General features: G+C 49.2%; 1 protein-coding gene across 2 annotated transcripts in view; it reads left to right on the top strand.

The window, feature by feature from the left end:
- DPF2 (double PHD fingers 2) overlaps positions 1-16,042 on the top strand; it is a 44,563-nt gene extending 28,521 nt beyond the window's left edge. For both annotated transcript variants that reach the window (XM_061605863.1, XM_061605864.1), the window contains 5 exons: positions 2,844-2,981; positions 4,942-5,070; positions 7,746-7,858; positions 9,700-9,781; positions 13,336-16,042. In XM_061605863.1, coding sequence (XP_061461847.1) covers positions 2,844-2,981; positions 4,942-5,070; positions 7,746-7,858; positions 9,700-9,781; positions 13,336-13,412 — 539 coding nt within the window. In that variant the 3' untranslated portion in view covers positions 13,413-16,042. The remainder of the gene's footprint in view (positions 1-2,843; positions 2,982-4,941; positions 5,071-7,745; positions 7,859-9,699; positions 9,782-13,335) is intronic.
- Positions 16,043-16,665: the final 623 nt, after the last annotated feature.

Below are 16,665 nucleotides of genomic sequence, written 5' to 3'. Positions count from 1 at the left end.
CTTTCAGCAGGTGACGCCAGGTATTTATTATTTATTAGATTTATATCCCGCCCTTCCTCCCAGTACGAGCCCAGGGCAGCAAACAAAAGCGCTAAAAACTTTAAAACATCATAAAAACAAACTTTAAAACATATTAAAACATCCTTAAAAACATATTAAAACAAAACATATTTTTTTAAAAAAAGCTTTAAAAACATCTTAACAGGCAATTCCAACACAGATGCAGACTGGGATAAGGTCTCTACTTAAATGGCTTGTTGAAAGAGGAAGGTCTTCAGTAGGCGCCGAAAAGATAACAGAGTATTGCATCCTCCTGCGTGCAAAGCCACCCACTCTATCCTACGTGGTCCCTTCCCCAAAAATGGGTGGAGCAGGCAGGACTGGAACTCATACCACATATGCCACATGGCTCTGTGCCTGGGTTCCAGCCCTGTCTGGGTAATCCTCAGAAGGGATTGTGTTAGCGTGCAGCAATTTCTCGGCAGCTGTGGGCACTTGCTTTCTCCCTTCCCTGCCCAGGATAAGGCAAACAGGCCTTGAGAGACCAGACTGAAGTCCTCGGGGGAACCTGACGGTCTCCTTACACAGTGTCCTCTTTGCCCCCAGTGCTTCCGGCAGACGGTTCAACCCGATTCTTGTTTTTATATTGGAAGGGCGTTTGCCTTTTGGAGCAGGTTTTTCATTTGCCTGCACAGAAAATCGGGATTCTTTCCCTCGGTGCAAGAAGAGCGCCTCCTGGATGGGCCCAGCCAGGGAGATTGAGTTGGGCTTGAACCCTTTTTGGCGGAAGGAGGCCTCCCTGCTTGCAGTCTGGCCTGCTCCACAGCGACAGTGCCTTTCTGGAGCTCCGGGCTCCCGCCTTCACCAGCCTTCCGTTTCTCAAGCCGAGCAGCCTGCACAAATGTTGCCCCTCGCTTCCCTTGGAATGAGCCAATCAGGGTTGGGAAAGGGAGTGGGGCGGGGCAGCAGCACAAACTGTTACGACGCCAGGCAGAGGCCCCGCACTGCAGAGGCCGAGCACACTGGGGAGGTTGTGGGGAGGCAGGATTGTGGCAATCTGTGAGTGTTTGCTCTTGACCTGAGGCAGAAGAAAGGGTCATGGAGATCCACAAGGCAACCTTGAGTCCCTGTCCCCTGGCAATCCTGCTCAGCCCCTCATTTGAAGCCTGTAGAGAGCAGCTTTTTGCCCTCTTCCGTAATTCCGTTGGAAGATTCGGGACAGACAAAAGAAAGCACTACTGCACCCAGCGCAGAGTGAAACAAAGGCATTCGCTCCCACAAGATGGAACAATGGCCACCAGCTTCGATTGGCTTTAAGAGAGGATTAGACAAGTCCTGGAGGTTATGACCATCCATGGCTACTGGCCATGATGACTGCATTGTGCCTCTGAATACCAGTGGCTGGGAATTGCAAGTGGGGAGTGTTGCTGTTGCGCTCAGGTCCTGTTTGTGGGTTTCCCGTGATGGGCACCTGGCTGACAACAGGATGCTGGACTAGATGGGCCACCCCCTCCCCCTTTGGTCTCTGATGCATGAAGGCTGACAGTGGATTGCTAGTGTTGCCAGAGAAGCTCTTTGCTCCTGTCCAGAAGCACACAATGCATGGGATCCATCCAAGCCCTGCTCAGAGTAGACCTGTTGAAATCAATGGCCCTAAGAGAGTCACGTTCATGAATTTCAAGGAGTCTGCTCCTCTTGAGGCCGACTAACGTTGGCTAAGACCCAGTGTCTCGGGAGCAAAGGTTCTGTTCTGCACTTTCCTTTTCTTCAGCATTTTGAACCTCTTTGGAAGCAGAGTGTAGCAGCAACAACAACAGCAACCATGGAGGGATTCTGCCAGCGCCGGCTTACTACTTAATCACCTCTGTTTATGCAACCCTTAAGAGAGCCATAACTTTTTTTCTTGGCAAATTGGCTCACCGGTTGCTGTGCAGAAAGACTTGTGAGGCTTAATGTGCTTCAGAAAACATTTGTCTCCTTCCAGCAGAGCTGATCCTGTGCTTAGGGCTGGAGACCTGATAGGAAAGAGTGTGTGTGTGTGTGTCCCGCTGAAGCAGTTTTTCCCCCTCTAGGAGTCCTCCCTTCTAAATATGGTTCACTTCCTTGTTTTCTGAGTCTTGGCTGCTTCCAGATCTGGGGCATGCTGTTTTGGTGGCTCAGCCCGGGTTGCTGAGGTGGGGACAGAAGGAGATTATTTATCCCTGCTCCCCTTCATGTATCCATAATGCAGTTCTGAATCTAAGAGCCCGACCTTCAAAGAAATGGCTGCTTCGCTGCCAAGGATTTGGGAGGTGAATGGAGGGAAGTAGAATGGTGATTGGGAATGAGTGGATTCTGGAGCAGGGCTGAAGAGCTGTGCAGGATGACTAAAAGCTGTCCGCTGGAGATGACACCAGACACCCAGGGTTTCAGGCTTCTCCTTCATGAGGACCAGAAACATCTGTGTGTGTGTGTATGTTTTAAAAATCTTTGATTGCTTGCAGCTCCAGAAGTGCTAGCCTGTTCTTTCATTATTGTTTGTGTGTGTGTGGGAGATTGTTTAAGAATAGTACCAGTTGCAGGTTGCAAAGGCATGAACTTCAAAGCATCCAAGCTGCGATGCCTGTGCCTAGCAGCAGGACATATATTTGCTGCCCTGGTTTTCAGATTTATGCAGTTGGTGGTCACCTTCCGCGTCTGTAACTGGTTGACATAATCAGCAAGTTGGGGGGGGCAGCACGCTTTTGGGTGGGTGGTTTTTAAAGGTTAGTTGAGAACGGGGTGGTGAAGGGAAGAGGGAGGCCACCCCATAGCGGCCAAGAAGCTCAAATCTGTGTCTGTCTTAAAAACGCTTTCCTTTTTAGTTTGTGGGAAGCGCTACAAGAACCGTCCAGGACTGAGTTACCACTATGCACACTCCCACCTGGCTGAGGAAGAGGGGGAAGACAAGGAAGACTCGCAGCCCCCCACACCTGTCTCGCAGAGATCTGAGGAGCAGAAATGTAAGTGTCTTCCTCCTCCTTCCGGGGTTATTATGTATTGCGGGAAACAGATTTCAGTTGAACGTCAGGAAGAACTTTTAAGAGTGGTATGACACTGGAACCAGGGACCTAGAGAGCTGGTGGGCTCTCCAGCACTGGAGACATCCAAGAGGCAGCTGGACAGCTACCTGTTGGGGATGCGCTCAGATGAATTCCTGCACTGAGCAGGGGGTTGGGCTCGATGGCCTTAGAGTCTTCTTCCAACTTTACTATTTTAGGATTCTTCTTAGAATTAGGAAATTTTCTATAGTAGCAACCCCCCACCCACTCATCTTGGCTTAATTGGAACTCAGGTTTTGCCTCGCCACCTGTTTTCAGCACTGGTGTTCAGCCCTAGGATAGAAGTGGCAATTCACAGGAGACATGTATGTGCAGAGCCCAACCACTCACTGCATGTGGGAGGCTGGTGGGTGGGTGGGAGTTCTTTCCTGTTAGATGGCTCATCTTCTAGGAAAGTGTTTGCTCCCTCCTCCCCCTCCTCTGGTAGGTGCTTTTCATTTTAGAAACTAAACACAACAGCTCTGCACCAGCAAGGTCTGGGGCAATACTGCTGTGTCTCTCAACCGTGGTTAACCATGGGAGCCCCCTGTATTATGTATTATTAATCTATTATTGTTATTGATTAATTTATATATTGCTTACATGCCAGAATGGCTTCTAAGGTTAATCCTGCCTCCCCCTCCTTTTCCCCGCACATTTCTCTTCTCCCTGCCCATTTTTGGAGCTAACCCCGGTGCAGTGACAGCTGCAGGGACGTTTTTCATTTCTAACCATGGCTGGCTGCTAACCAGAGTTACAGACCATGGTTAAAATTGGGTGTGGCAACCGTGGTTAATGGTGTGTGTATGAAGTCGACAAAGGTGAACGAGAAGGGGGTGTTTGCATGGGGGATGGGAGTGCAGGGTCCCTTGAGGGAGGTGTCTTCTGATCTCTTTACAGTTAGGAGATTAGATAGCCCTACGTGTTCAGCTGGCCTGAATTAGAATCAAGCCGCTGAGAGGGAAAGCAGTGAGCTTTCTAAAAAGCACCTGGTGGGCAGGGTGGAGGAGGAGGTTAGAGATGTTGGGGGGGGGGGGTTAGAGAATTTTTTAGTGCACGGAAGCAAGAAGAGAGATCCGAAATGAGTCCCACACTCACTGTTGTGGTGCAATGTCATGTCGGGATTTCAAACAGCAAGCCTTTTCTCAGAGCGCATTGCAGGACCAAGGTTTGAATTATAGCCAGTGGATGAGCTTGTACAAGTGAGTGACCCCGTCCTCTCCCCTGACGCCATGCTTTGGACTGCTGTGTGTGGTGCTTTAAGGAAACATCACAGCCAGGACTGGAGAACTGGGCGTGCATTGGCCTGGATCCCGGATGTCAGGCAGTGCTACTTTAACCTGCTGTTTTCTCCAGGCAGTCTGGGTAGCGAATGCAGGGTCAGTGCAAAATGGCCATGGGATGGGATGCCACATTTTGTACAGGCAGTGGGCCTGGAAACACACGCGGAAGAGGCTTAGGAAATGAGGAAGCTGCCTTTCACTGAGCCAGACCATTGACCCATCTAGCTCGGTGTTGTCTACGCTGACTGGCCACGGCTCTGCAGGATTTCAGACTGGAGTCTCTCCCCCCCCCCCCCCGGCCCTACCTGGAGATGGCACTGTGGATTGAGCTTGGGATCTTTTGCATGCCAAGCAGATCCTCTACCACTGAGCTGTGGCTTCTCGCCTGTGGTCACCCTTCTCTTTCTAAGGCTTTGAGAGAAGTTGAGCTGCGGCTTGAAAAGAATAAAACTTGGCTATCAAGGTCTGGGTGGAGGGTGGGGATTGTTTTCTCTTTTGATTCTCTCTTTTTCTCTGTCTGTCTCTCTCACTCTCTCTCTCTCTCTGTCTCTCTCACTCTCACTCGTTCTCACTTCTGATATTTTTTCTTTTTCCAATAGCCAAAAAAGGTCCCGATGGATTGGCCCTGCCCAACAATTACTGTGACTTCTGCCTGGGAGACTCCAAGATAAATAAGAAAACGGGGCAACCCGAGGAGCTGGTGTCATGTTCTGACTGTGGGCGATCAGGTAAATGGCTAGGGGACGGTAGAGAGCAAGATCGTGCTCTCAGTGCTGTGGGTGTGCTGCTCATATTGTGGCGTTCTCAGCGTCCTACCCCTCACCCTTCCCTCCTGCACTGTCAAGTCCCTGCCGGTTTTGGTACCAAGCGCAACCTTTCTGGAAGAGTCTACACCAGGGAGATGTGGTAGGGCCAGGATGGATGTTAACAGTTCAGAAAAGGGCAACCCAAATGATCAAGGAGATGGAGTGACTCCCCTGTGAGGAAAGGTTGCAGCATTCGGGGCTTTTTAGTTTAGAGAAAAGGTGAGAGGTGACATTACAGAAGTGTATAAAATTATGCATGGCACGGAGAAAGTCGGAACGGAGACATTTTTCTCCCGCTCTCATAACTCATGGACATCTGCTGAAGCTGAGTGTTGGAAGAATCGGGACAGACCAAAGGAAGTCCTCCGTCACACAGTGTATAGTGAAACTAGGGAATTCACTCCCACAAGAGGCAGCGGTGGCCACCAACTTAGATGGCTTTAAAAGAGGACTAGACAAATTCCTGGAGCGTAAGGCTATCAGTGGCTACTAGCCATGATGGCTATGTTGCAACAGCTAAGGTCTTCTTAACAGGAAAAATGGTTCTTGGAGGCTTGACTTCTTTAACTCTGGTTATATTTATTAATTGACACACAACGCTTACAACAAAACTAAACTCTGCTTCTACAAACTGTGAGGAAAAGAAAGGGAATAATAGAGAAAAAAGGCGGGACAACTAGCTGCTTTCACCTCATAATATTCAATAGGGGTTACATAAAAAGATGTCCCTTTAGGCCTCTCTATGTGTTACGCCCTAACCATTCCCCTTAAAGAGACAACGAACAGCTTCAACAGGCTATGCTCTGCCTCCATAGTCAGAGGCAGCGTGCTTCTGAATATCAGAATGCTTTGCACGTGGGGTCCTTCTTGCAGGCTTCTCGCATGCACCTGGTTGGCCACTGTGTGAACAGGATGTTGGGAGTAGATGGACCACTGCCCTGATCCAGCAGGCTCTTCTTATGTTCTCATGCCTTCTGAACATGCGCAATTGATATCTTCTCCCTGCAGGAACTTTTGAGCTTCCCGCGTGGCAGCGCCTGCCGCTGTAGAGGCCTGTGATGGTAGAAGTTGGCTGGGGCTGCCTTGCTTTGGCTCATTTGTCACTGCCGCCAGTTGAGAATGCTTCCGTCTCATGGGTTGAGAAAGTTACAGAAATGAACAAGATTGAAGCGTTTGAGTCCTTGCTGAGCCACGCTTGAAGCCCCTGTATGAAAAGGGGATTGGACACATTTGTGAAGGAGGATAGGTCTGCTGCTGGCCGTTAGGCAAGAGAGCTAAGTGGAGCCTCTCTGTTCAGCGGCAGCGTATCTCTGAATATCAGATACTGGAGGCATTCAAGAGGCCTGTCACCTTTGTGCCTGGCTTCAGGCCTTTGGCTGCTGTTGGGAACAGAATGCTGGCCTGGCCCAGTAGGGCAATTGTTAATGCCATACTAATATTTGTGAGCTGCTCAGGTAGCCTATCATTATTTGGCTGAAGAGCTGAGTAGAAATACTATAATTTGATGAATTAAATAATGCAGCCTTGGGGGGGTGTTGCCTGCCACTTGTCTAATGTAACTTGCAGGTTTCTTGTTGTGCAGAAAGGACTTCTTTGTTTTGTTTTCCCTTCATATTCCCCAGCTGCAGGGAGGGAACAGTTGGTATGCCTCCCACCCCTGGATGGTCATCTGGCTCAGTGTTGCCTACCCCACTAGCCTTCAGCCACTGGTCCCCCAATGCTGTTGGACTACAATTCCCCCATCTTCCCCAGCTGGCTTAGCCTGGGGCCAGGGATAATGGGAGTTGTGGTCCAACAACATCTGGGGACCTGTAGCTGAAGAACAGTGGCCGGCAGTGGTTCTTTCAGGCAGAGGAGGGTCTTTCCTATCACCTGCTACCTGATCTGGAGATACCAAGGGATCGAACCTGGGACCTTCTGCGTGGAGGTAGAACATATTCATCGTGGCTACTAGCCGCTGATAGCCGCCTCCTCCATGAATTGGTCTAATCCTCTTTAAAAACCTTCTATGTTGGTGGCCGTCACTGTCTCCTGGGGAGCTAGCTCCATAGCTTAACTGTGTGCTGTGTGAAGGACCTTCTTTCGTCTGTCTGGAATCTTCCAACATTTGATGGCCCCGAGTTCTTGGACTATATCAGAGGGAGAAAAACCTTCCTGTCCATTTTCTCTGCACCATTTTTCATTTTATACACCTTTGTCATTCATGCCCTCCCCCTTGCTCGCCGTTTCTCTAAAGCCCCAAATGCCGTAACCGTTCCTCCTAAGAGAGTTACTCTCCAGCCCCTTAATCGTTCGGGTTGCCCTTTTCTGCACTTTTTCCAGCTCTGCAATATCCTTTTCGTTGTGGAGCAGCCACAACTAGACACAGTATTCTGTCATGCAGCATAACCGGCCATACAAGGGCAGTGTGAGAGTAAAATTGGCTAGTGTGCCCCCGCCACCTTTGGCTGAGATGTTTGCCAGCCTGGAGTTTTGGGAAGAGGACATGAGACGAAGAGGGAATGTCTTTGTCCATCCACCTGCCGAGCTGCCCCCGCGCCCTCCCGGCGAGAGATTTGTCTCACTGCCTGCCTTCCCCTTGTTTCCCCCCCTACCAGGACACCCTTCATGCCTGCAGTTCACCCCAGTTATGATGGCAGCAGTGAAGACTTACCGCTGGCAGTGCATCGAATGCAAGTGCTGTAACATCTGTGGGACTTCTGAGAACGACGTGAGTATCTCTTGTCTTTCTCACCACCACCCCCTTCTTTTTTTCCCCAGGGCTGAATCTCCTCTCTGCTTCCTCTAGGAAAATAGAACATCTTTCTTGCTAAAGATGGATAATTAGTATCACCGTCGTTATCGGAATGTACATTAGTTCATTAATTGCTTTGCACTGCCCGCATTAGATTTAGGCAATAATTATCAACGGTCTAGATTAATTTGTCACTGGCTTCTAACTGTATTGTTATTTATATATTATTTATTTGTTTAACTTACCAGTTGCTTGATACCCAAAAGGTCTCCAAGCAACTTACACTTGAAAACATATGTACATTGTACCATTAAAAATTCATATCAAAAAGCATTCTCATGCAAACACCTACAATTCGTTCATATATATGCACACACACGAGCCACAGGAAACGTTGGCAGCCTACTAATGGAAATGGACTGCCTTCAAGTCCATCCCGACTTATGGCAACCCTGTGAATAGGGTTTTCATGGTAAGCGGTATTCAGAGGGGGTTTACCATTGCCTTCCTCTGAGGATGAGAGGCAGTGACTGGCCCAAGGTCACCCAGGGAGCTTCGTGGCTGTGTGGGGATTCAAACCCTGGTCTCCCAGGTCGTAGTCCAACACTCTAACCACTATGCCACACTGCTTCTTCTGCCTACTAATAGCAGACCAAAATCAACTCAGTCCATCAAAAGTCGGGGAAAAGGTACAGGTGGTGTCCAACTAAGTTCTTCTTGGAGTAGACCCATTGTCATTAGTGGACTTAAGGTAATCGTATGGATTGCTTTCAATAGGTCTGTACTGAGAAGGACTAACGTTGGGTACAATCCTAAAGTGAGCCTTACGGGGGAGAGCATTCCACAGTTGGGGAGCCACAACTGAAGTGGCCCTTAATGCCAAAATAGGCTTCTAAGTGGCTTGCAAAGTATAAAAAACAGTTACGTTAAACATCCATAATCAAAACAATACAATAACAAATAATATAAAGCGTCTGACAGTTTCCCGCTACACAGGCCAATTTTACAGACATAAAAAGCCTGTACAAATAGGGAAGCTTCAGCTGGTGCCTGAAGGTGTGCAGTGTTGGTGCCAGGTTAACCACCCAAGGGAGTGCATGCCACAACCGACCCGGATGCCTGCATGTGGGAAGCCCACCAGCAGGACATTAGCCCAATAGCCCTCTCCTGCTGCCGTTGCCTAGTGTCTTGTACTCTGAGGAGGTTGCATGTAGTCTCCATGTATTTATCTGATCCCCTTCTAAATCTGTCTGAAGTGGGTGGCCATTGCCACATCGTGTGGCAGCAGATTCCACAAATTTATTGGTGCGTAGAAGACCTTTTGTCTGTTTCTTGAGCTGTAACGCTAGGTCAGGCTTCAAAGCCCCACTTGGCCACAAATCTTACTCCAGGGATGGAGAACTCTTACCGACCTGAGGGCCACATTCCCTCCTGGGCAACCTCCTGAGGGCCATATGCCAGTGGCCGGTGAGTTCACAGGTAAAAGTGGACAGACTAAGAAATGTAAACGTTACCTTTGTACGGTAGGTTACCCTCTCGATCTTCCATCTAGGCAAGCAAGATGCACTATCAAAGTTCCAAGAGCGCATCTTAGGCAGGCAGAAACACTCAAGGAGTGTGCAAAGCAAAGGCATTGAGGGGTGCTGCGTGGGGAGGGTTGAGGGCCTGGAAGCCCGCATTCAGCCTCGTGGCTTGAGGTTCCCCACCCTGATTTAAAGGGGGCAGGACTCCTCAGGATGCCAAATGTTTCTTTTTGTTCTGAAAAGAGGTAGAATAATCCTCGTTCTCCTTTCTCTCCCCCCCCCCCCCCCACTTAGGACCAGCTGCTCTTCTGTGATGATTGTGACCGCGGCTACCACATGTATTGCCTCACCCCACCCATGTCAGAACCACCAGAAGGTGAGTATCGCGCTGCCTCCCCAATTACCTTCCATCTTTCCACCTATGCGTGAAGCGCTTTACCCTGTACATGCCCATTCAACCACTTCCATTTGCAGAAGTGACACTTCTGCACAAGTGCCACAGAATATTCATTCTGCATGTCTAAGGAACTGATCTTTTAATGTGGCAACGCCTACACTCTGGAACTCCTTGTCCATGGACGTATTCTTCTTGGCACCTCCAGAAAACTCTTGTTTTCTGCAAGAAAAGCTGACGTGTATTTTAATATGTAATTTTAGCTTCTAATGTGGTTTTAACTGTTGGCTTTAGCTGTACTTGATTTTTTAAAAACTTGTTTTTAAACTTGTTTTTATATCGATGGTTTCAATGTACAGTAGGACCTCACTCATACGGCAGATTACATTCTAGACACCCGCCGAAAAGTGAAACTTGGTCAATAAAATTTCGCCTGATGCCCGAAAAATGCCGTAAAAGCGGAACAAGCGCCGTATGAGTGCGGCCTTACTCTAATTGAAAGCCGCCGTATTAGCGGAACGCCGAAAAGCGGGGCCCTACTGTATATTTTATACTCTTTTAAACCACCTGTACACAACCTCTGTTAAAAAAATTAATTTGGGGGCCATATTTCAAAATTGCTTTCCCCAATTCTGTTTAGTAATTAATTAGCCTTTCTGCTTGTGTAATTAAACTGATTAAATTAAATACCAAGTCAAATTAGATCCCCCCCCCCCTTTGGGGGTTTTTAATTCTCTGTCTTGTGGTGCCGATTATATATTATTATTTAAATGTACTGCCTGTCCTTCACCCAAAGTTCCCAGGGCAGGTCACAACAGTTACACATAATTAAAAACAACTTAAAATCACATCACAAAAAACTAGGGTGGGTCCTAAAAATATATGTCTCAGGTGTCAAAGGCCGGAGTAAAGAGGTGCATCTTCAGCATTTGCCGAAAACGGTACAGTGAAGTTGCCAGACGCACCTTGGTTGGGGCGGGGGAGTTCCACAACTTAGGGGCCACCACAGAGAAGGCCTCCTCTAGGGCCACCCTCCCCACGAGCTTATGAGGGCAGCGGAACTACCAAAAGGGACCCCTCTGCTGATCTCAACCCCCGAGAGGGTCTGTAGGGGAGGAGGAGGAGGAGGAGGTCTTTCAGATATTTGGGACCTAAATTGTTTAGGGCTTTAATGACTAACGTGAGCGACTTGAATTAGACCCAGAAACAAACTGGCAACCAGTGCAGCTGTTTTAAAACAGGAGTTATATGAGATATAAAAGCAACCACAGCCGGTAATCTGGCTGCTGCATTTTGAACCAGTTTCCGAGTCATCTTCAAGGGCAGCCCCACGTAGAGCGCGTTGCAATAATCCAATCTGGAAGTTATCAGAGCATGGAGTACTATGGCCAAGTCGTCTCTGTCTAAAAGGGGCAAACCAGCTTTACGTTATATCTCAATTTAGAGGAGGGGAAATTTCATGCAGCATGGACATGAGCAGATGCTGAATCAGGGCTTTGAACAGGGGCTTCCAGCAACCGGCCCGCAGCCAAAATTAGCAGAGCAGCACTGTGTTAATCTTAAATCAAATGTTTAATTTTTACATCACTTAACAAAAGGAATCGCAGGTCAGGCTTTTTCCAGGGTCTTCCTCTGAAACTGCTCTGTTTCAGGGAAGGAGGTGGCCCTCAGATTGTGCAGCTGCTGTGAAGTCAGTGAATGGGGATGGGTAGGTTGATTGAAGCATATAAGTTTACATACAGAAGGTTCTACTTTTCCATCTCCATAGCCCCTAAAGTTACCATCTAGTTAGCATCCAGCGTAGCAGTAGTGTGTCCCACACACTCCAGAGAGAGGACAAGTTAAATAAGCAGAAGAGCAAAATGACACCCTGTGTGTTTATGCTTAAGTTTAGTATGCTCATGGGATCTGAATTGGCTGTGATTGACCAGGAACTAGACCTTGGGGTTGTTGTGGATAGCTCTGAAGATTTTAATCCGCTATGTGGCAGCTGTGAAAAAGGCAAATTCCATGTTAGGGATCATTAAGAAAGGTATTGAAAATAAAACGGCCGATATCATAATGCCATTGTATAAATCTATGGTGCGGCCGCATTTGGAATACTGTGTACAGTTCCGGTTTTGTTAATTAATTAATTACATTGATATCCCGCCATTCCTCCCAGTAGGAGCCCAGGGTGGCAAACAAAAACACTAAAAACACTCTAAAACATCACGAAAACAGACTTTAAAATGTATTAAAACAAAATATATCTTTAAAAACATATAAAAACAAAATGTCTTTTAAAAACAACTTTTTAACAAAGCTTTAAAAACGAGTCCGACACAGATGCAGACTGAGATAAGGTCTCTACTTAAAAGGCTTGTTGAAAGAGGAAGGTCTTCAGCAGGTGCCGGAAAGATAACAGAGATGGTGCCTGTGTCATATTTAAGGGGAGGGAATTCCAAAGGGTTGGTGCCACTACACTAAAGGCCCGCTTCCTATGTCGTGCGGAACAGACCTCCTGATAAGATGGTGTTTGGAGGAGGCCCTCACCTGCAGAGTGCAGTGATCGACTGGGTATGTAAGGGGTAAGATGATCTTTCAGGTTTCCTGGTTCCGAGCTGTATAGGGGATTGTGCACCAGAACCTTGAACTTCTTAGCCCTGGTTGCCTCACCTCAAAAAGGGTATTGTTGGAAAAGGTTCAGAAAAGGGTGACCAGAAGGATCAAGGGGATGGAGTGACTCCCCTATGAGGAAAGGTTGCAACATTTGGGGCTTTTTCGTTTAGAGAAAAGGTGAGTCAGAGGCAACATGATAGAAGTGTGTAAAATTAGGCATGGCATGGGAAAAGTAGAGAAAAGTTTTCTCTCATAACACTAAGAGTTCGTGGACATCCAATGAAGCTGAGTGTTGAAAGATTCATGACAGACCAAAGAAGACCTCCTTCACACAGCGCATAGCTAAACTATGGAATTTGCTCCCACAAGAGGCAGTGATGGCCACCAGCTTGGATGGCTTTAAAAGAAGATTAGACCAATGCATAGAACAGTAGAGTTGGAAGGGGCTTGTAAGGCCATCGAGTCCAGCCCCCTGCTCTGTGCAGGAATCCAAATCAAAGCAATAAATTAATGGCGGAAAAGGCTATCAGTCGCTACTAGCCATGCTGGCTGTGCTCTGCCCCCATAGTCAGAGGCCGCATGCTTCTGAAATCCAGTTGCTGGTAGCCATGGGAGAGAGGGCAGTGCTCTTGCAGTCAGGTCCTCCTTGCGGGCTTACCATGGGCCTGTGCGAGAAGACGATGCTGGGCTAGGTGGGCCGCTCCCTCATCCAGCAGGCTCTTCTTATGTTCTTAGATGCCGCTTGTCCATTGTGGCCTGAAACAACAAACCTTTTAACTTGTTATCAGAACGCATAACAATGTGTTTTGAAACTGCTCCCCTCCAGAGACAGCTGCATTTCATTAGAGCGGCGGTCAGGCCGACTTGCTGCTTCCCTCTGCTTGCTTTAGGTATCCTGTTTCTCTCCCACCCACCCCGTCTTTTTTTTTTTGCAGGAAGTTGGAGCTGTCACTTGTGTCTGGACTTGCTGAAGGAGAAAGCCTCCATCTACCAGAACCAGAACTCTTCCTGATGGGTGCCGGGCAGCAGAGAAGAAAGGGAGCTTGGGGGAGAAGCCTTCCACAGGCCGCTTACCTTGCCGGGCTGTTTTTCTCGGTTGAGTCTTTTCCCGTGCTGCCCTCCTATCCTTGGTCACCGTCTCTTTCACCAGTCAGATCGAGCCTCTGCTGGCTCTCTCCATTGTTCTGTGCGCTGCGGTTTTTGGGTTAGAACTCCTTTCTCTCTCACTCTCGCTTAGCAGCTGCCCTGGGACTGAGGACTCTCCATGCCGTTTCCTCGCTCGTCTCCAGTGCTCCCGACTGGCTGAGAAGCAGCAAACAGAGATCATCATATCTAGGGCCTTAATACTCAAGGAGCGGGGAAGAAAGGATCTCCCGACTAAGCTGGGTGAAAGCCTCGCAGTGCTTGCTGGGAGAAGGAGGGCTCCTTCCCATCGTACTAACATTGTGCTAGTCAGCTGACAGCTGATTTGCAGGCTTCTGTCTCTCTGCAAGCGGAGGCAGCAGCTTTCAAAACCTTCAGCAAACAAAGCTGCCGCGAGCACCCTTGATGTTATCCAAAGGTTTGCAAGCTTCCTTCGTCCCTGCCTTGGTCACCTGTTCCTCCTTTTCCATCAGAAAGCGGTTTTGTCCCCGGTATGGGTAAAGTGGATCCACTGCTGGTCTGGAGTGGCCTCCTAGACCCACAAGAATCCTGGGAAAGCATTGCCCGGTGGAATACCCATCTTTGGACTGTAGCGGTGTGAAACAGGACTTGGTTCAGGCAGGCGTGCAAACAGAGTGGCTTCTTTTACCTCAGTCGGGGAAGATCTTTTGAGGCTTCCCTTTGTTTTGATGGAGGCTGGATCCTGACCCAGAGAACGCCCCCCTGCCCCCCCCATTAACACAAACCACCATTGCCACTTTTCTTGTTTTCACACGGACAGGATTAGATATGTATATTTTAATTGAGGATCGTGTCTTAGGGATGGGGTTGGATTTGGGGACAGCCCTGTTTCCCTTGGAGCGGGGCGGTTTCCAGCACTTTCCGCACCCCACTTTAGCGAGCCTGTGGGTGTTGACCCCAACTCTCAGATAGCATATCTGTGTGGTGGTGGATTTTAATCTGTTTTTAAATCTTGGCGGAGTATGTCCCGTCCTGGCAGCATTTTAGATTTTTTCCTACTCTTTTATTACATTTTTTTTAACCTTCCCCCACACGAGCATCAAAAACTTCCGCCCCGCAGGAAGATGGGAGACACTTGGATGTACCTCTTGTGCCAGCCGCTCTTTTCCTCCCTGGAGCAGGGCCTGTTTGCGGGAGTTTGCTTCCTCCGCTCCGCAGCGCTACCGTCCTGAGCCTCCCTGGTCTCTGCCACCCTCCGCGTGTTGCACGCCTCTCTGCGGAGGTCGGCCACAGTCCTCGAGGGCTGCCTGTGTTGGCCACTGTCCTTTTTTTGTCCTAGCCTTACTTCACGCCTGCCAGCCAGATCTTGGTTTTCCACACTCGTGTACGTATCTTTGCGTGCGCATGTGCCAGCAGGTGGAAGGCTCGTTTCCTCTTTCAGCCATTGCTGCTCTACAGTGAGAAATCAGCTAGAGCTGGCATGCATTCCCTTTTCAGGGATGGGAATTTTCTTCTGTGATTCATCACCCCTTCCCCAATGCCAACCCCTCCCACCTTAGTGCTAATAATCAGTGCTAATAACAAGTAACATTTTAAAAGCCTTTCTAGGACATCCCCCCATCCCTTTTTTCTTTTCTTAATGGCTGTTTTTCTCCAACCCCCCAGTTGGGGAGATCTTTTTTCTCCGGAATAGGGTTCTGTGTAATATACTAATGATGTGCCTGTTTTTTCTAAGATCGACTTCAAACCTACCTCCAAAGCCCCTCCCCCACCCTCGGTCATACATTCTCCCGCGCCTCCCGGAAACGCAGCCAGCCCCTCTGCCCACATCCCCTTTTCTTTGCAGAGGCAGCACATAAAGTCTTGGCGGACTGGCCCAGCAGGGGGGGGGGGATCTTTTTGAGTCTTATTGCCGCACCGAGTTCAGATCCAGCCCACGGTTGGGGACTGGAACCTGTTGACGTGGCTTCCCCCAAGGCCGGGATTTGGGAGTGGGGTGAGGGCACCGGCAGCTCTCTAGATGTTGTTGGATTACACCTCCCATTGTCTCCTTGCCTGTTGGCCTAGCTGATGGACTGCAGGTAGCTGGAGTTCTCCTCCTCCCTGCCCTAAGGCTGGAACTGCAGGGCGGGGGCACCCTTGCCTTTGTGCTTGCTGCCCTGCTAGCTAGGGTAGCTCTTAGCAGGGCTGTGATTGGCCTCTGGAGGAAGGTGGCTGTCAGAAAAGGGGAGGGCACTTTGGCAACTGAACGGAATCTTTGCCGCCTCCACCCTCCTTTTGCTACGCCACGCAAACTGGATGCATTCAGGTTTCAAAACGGCCCACGAGTTCCTTTCCATTTACGAGGGACATCGAGAGAGGCCTCCCAAGTAGGCTGGGGAGACGATGTGTCGTTTGTGCACTTCTAACTTTGGATAGAACGCCCTCCCCCCTCAGGGCTTCAGCCCCACCAAGGGAAGCTGTTTGGGGTTCCTTAATCTTGCACTTGCTTTCTCTCCTATAACCGGCTGGGATTGGGCGGGAGGGAACGGGCAGGGTGGCCTGTTCACAAAATGAGGGGAGGTAAACCTTGGCGGGGGGGGGGGGAATTGCTGTCCCAACTGCTGATAGGGGCGTGTCCTCATTCAAAGCATCACACCCGTGTCTTAAAGCTCACTACTCAAATAAACACCAAAATGGCTTGTATAGACTTCTTTATTGTAGTCTGTTGTCAGGGTGGGGATAAGGATAGGGTTTTTTTGGGGGGGGGGGAGAATGAAGCTGTGTGCAACCCTGCTGCATTGTGGGAAATCCATGCTCAGGTTAGATCTGTTGGTTTTGGGGGGGGGATTATGGGGAGAGGGAGGGTGCATAAGAACAGGTCCCAGGTTGTTTCAAGGCTCTCGGCATCTCCTTGGGGAGGGCTGAGCCTCGTATTCTCAGCCCCACATTTTTTTTCCAGGGGCGGCTGGTGGCTCCGTAGCAATGGAGTCTGCTCTGCGATTTAGTCCCAGCTTCCAAGGAGCTGTCCAAGGTGCGAAAGCAGATGCTAAAACCCGGAGTGGATTCCGCTGCCCCACTGACAATGGATCCACCAGCTGTCACTGTTCTCTTCCTTGGACGCTCAGAAGCTGGTCAATACCTCAACCCTTTTTGCTTTGGGGGGCCCACAAGTCAGCCCT

This window comes from Rhineura floridana, chromosome 22, assembly GCF_030035675.1.
Source record: "Rhineura floridana isolate rRhiFlo1 chromosome 22, rRhiFlo1.hap2, whole genome shotgun sequence".
Classification (NCBI taxonomy): Eukaryota; Metazoa; Chordata; class Lepidosauria; order Squamata; family Rhineuridae; genus Rhineura; species Rhineura floridana.
Note: the sequence above shows the minus strand (reverse complement) of the source record. Positions and strands in the feature narration are given on the sequence as shown.